The sequence below is a fragment of the Colius striatus genome, chromosome Z, assembly GCF_028858725.1.
Source record: "Colius striatus isolate bColStr4 chromosome Z, bColStr4.1.hap1, whole genome shotgun sequence".
Lineage (NCBI taxonomy): Eukaryota > Metazoa > Chordata > Aves > Coliiformes > Coliidae > Colius > Colius striatus.
The window spans coordinates 6,493,647-6,502,585 of record NC_084790.1 but is presented as its reverse complement, the minus strand read 5'-3'; the positions used below and the strand labels follow the sequence as shown (position 1 = coordinate 6,502,585).

Below are 8,939 nucleotides of genomic sequence, written 5' to 3'. Positions count from 1 at the left end.
CCTCCTCTTCTCCACGCTAAATAACCCCAGTCCTTTCAGCTGCTCCCCATCAGACTTGTGCTCCAGCCCCTTCCCCAGCTCTGGTGCCCGTCTCTGGCCTGGCTCCAGCCCCTCGGGGTCCTTCTTGCAGTGGAGGGGACCGAACCGGCACACAGTGGCGAGGCCTCACAGCACCGAGCCCAGGGGGACAATCAACTCCCCGGTCCTGCCGGTCACACTTAATCTCTGACACCAGCCACAATGCCCTTGACCTTCTTGGCCACCTGCGCACGCCGCTGGCTCCCGTTCGGCTGCTGCGGACCACCCCCCAAACCCGGGCCGGGTCCTTCCCCACCCGCTCTGCCCCACGCCTGTCGTCGTGACCCAAGCGCGGGACGCGGAGCGGCCGCTCGGCCCGTCCCCGGCCGCTGGGCTCCCTCAGGTGCGCGCTCCCGCGCTGCCCCCCGCGAGCACGGCGCAGGCGCATGGCACGGCACGGCACGGCACGGCGCGGCGCGGGCGCGCGGAGGCGGGGGCCGGGCCGGCGGCGCGGCCATGGCGGTGTTCGTGACGCGGCGGATCCCGACCGAGGGGCTGCGGGTCCTGTCGCAGGCCAGCGGGTCAGCGCGGGGCCGGGGCGGGCAGGGACGGGCCGGGCCGGGGCCGCGGCGACGGGCGGCGCTCCCGGGGCCGCGGTGACGGCCCGCGCTCCCGCCGTAGGTGCCGCGTCCAGCTATGGGACTCGGAGGAGCCGGTGCCGCGGGCAGAGCTGCTGGCGGGAGTGGCGGGGAAGCGCGGGCTGCTCTGCCTTCTCTCCGACCGCATCGACCGCGAGGTGCTGGATGCCGCTGGTGGGTGCGGGCAGCGGCCCCCCAGCCTCCCCTCCCGGTCCCCTCCATTCCTTCCCGTTCCTCTCACGGTTCCCTCCCGTCACTCTCTCCCTGTGCCGTTCCCCTCCCGTTCATCCCCGTTTTCCTCCGTCCCGCTCCCGCTCTCTCCCGTCTCCCTCTCCGGGTGCCATGGGGCAGCCGGGTGCCAGTGCTGTCTTGCAGGGCCCGACCTGAAAGTCATCAGCACCATGTCCGTGGGGTTCGACCACCTCTCCTTGGAGGACATCAAGCAGCGGTAACCCTCCCCTGCTCAGCCCCTCACCCGGCCCGTGAGGGAGGTTGCCCAGGGTGGGGGGCAGTGGGGAGGGAGGGGGAAGCCTAGGCCTTGTCCTGCTCTGGACACGGGAGAGCCACAGGTCACTTTGGTGGGGGGTTGTGGTTGGGCTTTAGCAGAGCGTGAGGCTGGATGGGGTTTGCGACCTTCATCTTCCTCACACTCAGGTATGGCTGGATCCCAGGTGGGGCTGGAGCCTTAGGATGGTAGGGCATGGCTAGGATAACCTCACCACAGCTGTGGCTGAGGAGAGTCTTTGGAGGATGGGCTGAGAAGCCCAAAGGGATGTACTGCAGTTACCTGGAAGAGGTGGAGCACCAGTAGCTTCCCCAGAAATTGAGGTAGTGCCCCGAGGCTGGCAGCATTGCCCCAGAGACCTGTGCTTGCCTTGCAGAGGGATCCGTGTGGGGTACACCCCTGACGTCCTGACTGATGCCACTGCAGAGCTCTCTGTAGCTTTGCTTCTCTCTGCGTGCCGCCGGCTGCCAGAGGCAGTGGAACAGGTCAAGAAGTGAGTATGAATAGCTGCCTGCTGGAGAAGGGGCTAGCTTCTGAGCCTGGCAGCCCCCAGGCTCATGTGAGAGCACACGCCACACTGGACAGATGGGGCAGCAGTTTCACCTGGCTTGTACCAAGCATCGTGCAGGCCGTGGTGGAGTCCCCTGCAGTTCCAGGACTCTTTGGGGATGTGCTGCTCAGGGACTGTGAGAGGGACAGAACTCTGTATGCAGAGGTGGGCACTCAGAGCCACCGCAGACTCCTCAAGGGAGCACACATGGAAGGTCTGGTCAGAGCTCACTGACTGGCAGTCGTTCCAGGGCTGCTGTCAGTGGGGCCTAAATTAAATCTGTCCCAAGGCAGTGGCTGCTGCTGTGCACCTGAGGTCCAAGCAGAATCCTGCAGGAGACCACAGAGGTCATTTGAAGCAGGACCCTCAGAGAGGCTCGTTGTAAGATAAGGTGTCTATGCCTGAGGGCCTGGCCACCCACAGCATTGTACTCTCTGCTGTCTTGCCAAAATGCTGGAGCAGGCTCTCCCGTGCTGCTGTCTGACATCTGTTTGTATCTTTCTCTGCTAGTGGTGGCTGGACAACATGGAAGCCGTTATGGATGTGTGGATATGGTCTGTCTGACAGTACGGTGGGCATCATAGGTCTGGGGAGAATAGGTAAGTGCAGGTCAGGCACAAGATTTGTGTTTCTCCAGTGATGGCAGGGTGGTTTTGGAGGTTCGGCCAAGGTGGTGTCTCCAGTGCTTACCTCTTTAAAATCTATGAGAACAGCAGAGAGCGGTGTGGAGCCTGTCTGAACAGCGACCTTGACTTATCAGGCTTAAGCCTTAAAAGTTTAAAGCATTCAAACACATCCACTACATCTGAATGCTACAGCAAACTGAACGTCCTCTGAGCTTTCAGTTAAACAAATGCCCTGACAAAGTCCAGGATGACGTACTTGTTGTGGACCTTGTCAGCATATGGCACTTCTTTCCTCGCTTTCCAGTTTGCTCCCTAAGCCAGCTTCAGGTTTAACATCCCGTGGCTCCCTTTCTGCGGTTTCCCTCTGGGAAGGATTTTGTTCCTCCTCACTTGAGGAGCATCAGAAGACATCTGCCCCCACCTTAGGCTCACCACACTCCAGACCTGGAGTGAAGCAGCTTGGCAGGAATAACCCCACCACAGTGACCCTGTAGCGAGCGATGTGCTCTGCTGGCTGCCACGCCGTCAGCATGAGGAGTGGGAGGTTGACAGAGGACAGCTGCCCAGGGAGGCCTGATGGTGCCTGGGGTGGCCCAGTGTGCCCCCATGGCCCGGCACCTGTGGCTGTGCAGATGCCTGGTGCAGCTGTGGGCACAGCGGATGGACTCTGCTCTCTTGCTCCTAGGACAGGCGATTGCCCGCCGCCTGAAGCCGTTTGGGGTCAAGAAGTTTTTATACACTGGCAGTGGCCCGAGACCAGAGAACGCTGCAGAGTTTGGAGCTGATTTTGGTAAGAAAGGCACCAGGAATGGGGATGGCAGTCAATTGTCCATTGCAGGGCAACCTGCAACGCTGTGTCTGGGATGGCTCTGGGAAGGCAGGCCAGCAGGAAGGAGGCTGGGAGCTGGAGGTTCTGGGCAGCTCTTCGGTGTAGCTGGTGTGAGCCAGTGGGGCAGCAAAGGAGAGAGCAGCGAGTCCCAAACACTTGCCGTACAGCAGTGGTGGGTGGTGGGGAGGGAGACCTGCTCCCTCACACTGAGTGATCCCACTTGAGCTCTGATGGCGCTCACCCTGATGGCAGTCTGTGGCTGTTTCCACTGTTTTTCCCTTTCACCTTTCTCAGCATCCATCCCTTTGGGATTTCCAGTTAATTTCACTCCCACAAGGAAGTGGACTGTAACAGACAGGGAGGGGAAAGTGGCATCTGCCCCAGAAGGAGGAGAAGGGTCTTGTGGGCCATCCCCCATGGGCTGGGTAATGACATGTCCTGCAGGGAGGAGCGCACAGACTGTCTGACTGCAGATCTTCACTGAGAGTAGACGTTGCAGGAGACAAATATCAGCTTTAACCTCCTGCTTTGAAATGAATGTCACAGTCCTGCCAAGCCTGGGAATGTCTCTTAGCTGCTGAACAGGACTTTTCTGTGGCCACTAGACTCCCAAGACTTGCACTGAGTGCTAATTTTTCACTCCAAAGCCAGCAGTCAGTACTTTCACAACACAAAGTCAGTGCCAGAACGTGTCCTGCTCCTTGCAGTTCTCTCTCACCTGAAGGAGTGAAAGTGGCACAAGTCCATTACCTGTAGGTACTGTATAGAGATTTAGTGCTAATATAAACTGCTGCTGCCATATTTCACTGTCTAAACATGAAACACATTCCAGGGCCTCTTTTGGACCAGGTGGCTGAAGCATCACTGTATTCCCCTTTGGCTTGACTTTAATTCCAAAGCAAACAAAACACTGCAGTAGGATCTGTAGGAATGTACATTGTTTCTGCTGAGTGTTTGCTGGCCCTTGTGTCTCCCTGTCTGTGGAGGCCAGTTGGACTGGCCTCCCCAGAGCAGCACTGGCTTGCTGGAAAACCTCCCAGATGAGAGGTGTGATGAGGTCCCCAGCAGAGCTGTGACCTGCATTTCTCCATGCAGTCCCACTCATGAAGCTGGCCGAAGAGTCGGACTTTGTTGTGGTGACGTGTGCTTTGACTCCAGCCACCCAGGGAATGTGCAACAAGGACTTCTTTGCCAGAATGAAGAAAACCTCTGTGTTTGTCAACACAAGCAGGTAATCACAAGCATATCTGCACTCACTGACTGCTGTGGTTACAGGGACAGATAGTAGGCTCTGAGATGTGCTTCCACGGGGAGTCCAGACAGCATGTACAGCCTGCATGGCTGCAGCCACAAGGACAGTCTGCTCAGGGCATGGTGTGCTACCTCCAGCCCTCTTGGGATCAAGGCAGAGGCAGGATAACTTATTCAGGAGGCTACAGCATCTGTCTCCTCCCCAGAGCCTCATGTCCCCAGTGGAGGAGGTTGGAGGGGTGATGGGAGGGTGAGACTGAGAGATTTCACAGGAGAGGGCTGTGACTGCCAGAAGCCTTGTTCTCAGGACAGAGAGCTCCTTGGCTGAGTCCAGTGGTGGCCTTCTGTCCCCACTGCCTTGTGGAGCATGGTGGCAGGGCAGAACCCATGCAGCCCAACTCAGGGTGTCCACCCAGGTCCCTGGACACCTCGGGCTGCCTGTGCCTCGCTCTGTGGGCACATGGAGCCCACGGGAAGCCCTCAGCAGCAGCTGAGCCTCTCCCTATTTGCCAGGGGGGCTGTGGTGAACCAGGAGGACCTGTATGAGGCGCTGGCCAATGGCCAGATCGCAGCAGCGGGGCTGGACGTCACGACACCGGAGCCGCTGCCCACTGACCACCCGCTGCTCTCCCTCAAGAACTGTGGTAAGCAGCCATCAGGGTGGATGGAGCCCCTCTGCTCTGACAGCCTGTGCTCTGGCTGTCCCGTGTCCCCATGGCTGGGGACCTGCCCACTGGTGTCTCGAGGGTACTCTGTCCCATTTGGCCTGATGGTGTGAACAAGCAATGAGGCACAAGGACAGGAAGGCAAAGTGCTCTTAAGCAGACTGCAGGGAGCCACTGTACAATGCAGGGAGCTGCTAGAGAGGAAGACCTCATCAGCATGTGGAGGGTATCTTTTCTCCAGAAAGCCACTGAGATTGGCTCATTTTTACACCTTCCTAGTGGATCTCCATGAGGTGAAATTCAGAGTCTGGTACCAGCAGATGTCTCAATGAGAAACCAAATCCCTACTCAAGCCCTGTCAAGCTTTGGTATTCTGCAAGCTCCTCAGCTAGAAAAACTTCCCACATGGCTAAAAAGCTGGATGCTGAGTCTGCCTAGAAGAATCTTGGCCTTGAGAGCACTGCTTGCTGCAGAACTTGCCAACTGGTGTATCCCCCATGAGCCTGGGCTGGCAGGTTCAGCACGTGTGCTCAGCAAAGCAGACAGCCCCGAGCTGAGGAGGCCAGCAAGCACTCACACCATGGGACACACAGAGGTTTTCTTTGCAGATGGGCCTAGCTGTATCGCTCTGGCAACCCAAGGCAGCTTTCATTGGGGAAGAGGAGCCCAGTGTAGCTCGGGCAACTGGTTTGCTGGCATCAGGCAGGTAGGAAGATGCTGGTCCCAGGAGCAGTGCATCTCTTTTCCAGAGGAGGTTAGGTTGGGTGAGGAAGGCTGATGAAGAAGAGGCTTGCTTGGCTGTTCTTGTGCTTCAGCATTGCTGAAGACTGCTGCAATGGAGGCAGGAGCATCTGCAACCAAGGGCAGTAACTAACCAGTGTAAAGTTTAACCAGTGCTGTCCTGAAAGCTTGCTGGGAGCTGACATGTGGGGCAGGATGTGAACAGGCCTCAGTGTTTCCTTGGCATTCTCATTGCAGACTGAAGGGGCTATGTGGGGGACTGTTTCTGGTGGCCTTGCTGTGCACCAGTGCAGCTCCATCCTCACAAGCACCTCACAAGCAGCCAGTGGCCTGGAATGAGTTTGGGACAGCTCCTGACATGTTCGCTGCCTTCCCTCAGTGTGCTCTTCAGTGAGTAACTTGGCCCACCCACTGTAAAGCAGGGACAGGAGCTTCTCTCTCCTGCAGACAGGGAGCAGGGGTCTGACTCAGACACAAGCTAGACTGGTTCACTTGTGTCCCTCGAGACAGCAGAGAGACAGAAATGGCTCACAGAGAAGGCACTGCTTTCTAGTTGTAAAGGTCTGTGCTTGTCTGTGACCCTGAACAGGGTCCCTGAGCAGGCACCACTGAGAGCTGATGGCACGAGCTGGGCCAGAGCAGCTTCCTCTCACACAGTCAAGTGCCTGCATATGTATTTGTTTTCAGAAATGAGGCTTTGATGACCCTGAAACTATTCACAGATTTTACCCAAAACTGACAAACGCTTTCAGCAGCTGGAGGAATACAGCATAGGCAGAGAAGGAAGAAGTGCTGACATTACTTTCACAGCAAACAAGGAACCAAGCTGGTTCTTGACTCAGGGAGAAAGGACCTAAATGTCCCCACGGTCCTTGGGAGAACCTTGTGCCCTCAGAGCAGAGCACATGTTGTGTTTGAGCTTCTGCATTGCCTGTAGATGCTGTTACAAAAAAGCAGAGACTGCAGTGCAAGCTTGAAAGTACTCTCCACTACTAGCGTTGCAATTATTTACCAGTAGAGCAGCTTCAGCTTGTTTATGTGGTGTAAAAGGACCCTTTTCACACAGGTGAACAAAAATCCCTGCCCTGACAGTGCTACAGCATGCTGGCTCTGTTCAACAGGGGCCCTTTGCCTCCCAGTGCCTTTCTCTGTTCAACAGGGGTCTGTAAACCACCCTGTTTCACAATAGCCCTCAGGCTCTTGCCCCGATACCTGTTGGCTTGTGCCTGTGGGTGAGCAGGACCTCCTAAAGCAGTCAGGGCACAGCACGCACAGGGATGGTATTATGACACGTGCTACTGACTCGAGCCTGTGCAGGAAGGTGAGTACCAAGCCCAAATGCAGGAAGGAGGACCCTCTCTTGGCTGACTCTTTAGCCTGGTTGACTTAAAAACACACGGCTGCAGTTACCCATTTATCAGATGTCTTTTCCAGTCTTCAGGGGCTGATGGTTTTGTTTCACACTTCATGTCTGGTGTCAGCTCCTGGTGGAGCAGCAGCTGGTGCAGGACACAGGTTTCCCCCCCCATGGGAAGAGCCCTGTGAAAAGTCAGCAAAGGTAAGAGACGAGCAAGTGACCGTCTGTGTCCCTGCAGTGATCCTGCCGCACATCGGGAGCGCCACGTACGCAACGAGGAGCACCATGGCCGTGCTGGCAGCCAACAACCTGCTGGCAGGGCTGCGTGGGGAGCCCATGCCCCACGAGCTGCAGCTGTGAGGGCCACGGCCCTGCGCCCCAGGGCAGCAGCACTCACTGTGGCCATGCCCTGCAGACGCCTCACAGACCAGTCCCGTGCCGTGGTGCCCTTGCAGAGCGGTGCCCGTGGGGAGGGGGTTGTGCCACAGCCATTAAAGAGCAGCAGTGAGTGTGTTGTGCTTGTTTTGTTTGAATCAGAGCACATGGCACTGCCGAGGCTGCATGCAGCAGCTGTGGATGGTGTCTGGTCCCTGGCCAGCGTGTGTACCCTAAGGGAGCTGCTGCAGCAGTGCCTGACCTCAGAGCCCTGCTCCTGGAGTCACCGAGAGGCCAGGCAGGTCCCTACTTCAGCTCCCAGTTTGTAGCCAGGAAGGAAGGAGAGGCAATTGCTCGGTAAGCACAGGCCCACTTATGCCAAGGCAGCTGCTGCCAGCCCACAGCCAAGCAGGGTCTCGTTGAATCGGTGTGAAGGTACTATGTTTCTGTTCTTCAGCTGTCTAAAGAACAGGAAAAAAAAGCTTGTATGGCTCCTCTGGCATCTCCAGCTCTGCCTTTTGAATCTTTGTTCTGGGCATGGCTCTGAAGTGAATGCAAACTGGAACTCACACTGGGAGATTCTGCAATTCCCCACTTGATCTGGCCTCAGCACTTCTCCCCAAATCGGTTTCTTTTTCCCAGATATGCAATGACATGTTAGAGGAAAACATGAGCAGCTGCCAGGGCTCTAGCTGGCAGGCCTGGGATAGGTGCATTTCAGGGGCTTTTGGGGTTCCATCTCCTACAGCAGCTGTAGCACTTCTACAAATGGGGTTTGGAACCCATCTCTCCTTACTGGTCCTCCCCAGGAAACCTCTGCTCCAGCTGTGAAACAATTGGGTGAGCTGTACTGCTTGCCTGAGGGCAGTGTGCCCTGCTGACATTGTGTCCTTAAGAGAAAGGTGGCTGCAACACTGCCTTGCAGTGGCAGGAGGAATTTAGCACATTTAAAGCTCCTCAGAAATTGAATGCTCTTGTGTTGAGTGTGATCCTGGAGCAACTTCCTGCTGCAAGGGTGGAAAGGGTCAAGAATGTTTTCCAGTTTGGTAGGGAGTGTGTCCATAAGCTGTCTGCAGCAGGATCCTGCACCTTGAGTAAGTGGCACTGAAGCATCCAGCCATGCTCTCAAGGACAAAAGCAACTCATTCCTCAATTTGCTCAGCAGGGAGCTTAGCTGTGGTCTTGCAAAGTTTTCTTCCCACGAATAAGAAGTGAGCAAGACCCTTTGCCAGTGTCACCCCACTTGCTCTGGGAGCTTGCTGGAAAGGAGCTTCTTTCCTCAAGAGTCCCCTGCAGCTGTGGCATTCCTTCCCAGCCTGCTGCAAGCAAACCCAACTCAGATGGGAACCGAGCCCTTTGGGAGCCCTGGGGCACCTTCTCTGGG

General features: G+C 56.8%; 1 protein-coding gene across 2 annotated transcripts; it reads left to right on the top strand.

Annotated features, from left to right (window-relative positions):
- The first annotated feature begins 520 nt into the window (after positions 1-520).
- On the top strand, positions 521-7,681 carry GRHPR (glyoxylate and hydroxypyruvate reductase). Of its 2 annotated transcripts, none has more exons than XM_062018195.1 (9): positions 521-599; positions 700-830; positions 1,032-1,104; positions 1,538-1,654; positions 2,222-2,310; positions 3,023-3,127; positions 4,262-4,397; positions 4,931-5,061; positions 7,419-7,681. In XM_062018195.1, exons 1-9 carry the CDS (start codon positions 535-537, stop codon positions 7,538-7,540), a joined length of 969 nt encoding a protein of 322 aa, XP_061874179.1. In that variant the 5' UTR covers positions 521-534; the 3' UTR covers positions 7,541-7,681. The 2 variants fall into 2 exon arrangements, with proteins under 2 accessions (XP_061874179.1, XP_061874178.1); XM_062018194.1 differs by lacking the exon at positions 7,419-7,681 and adding an exon at positions 5,691-5,863.
- The last annotated feature ends 1,258 nt before the right edge of the window (positions 7,682-8,939 follow it).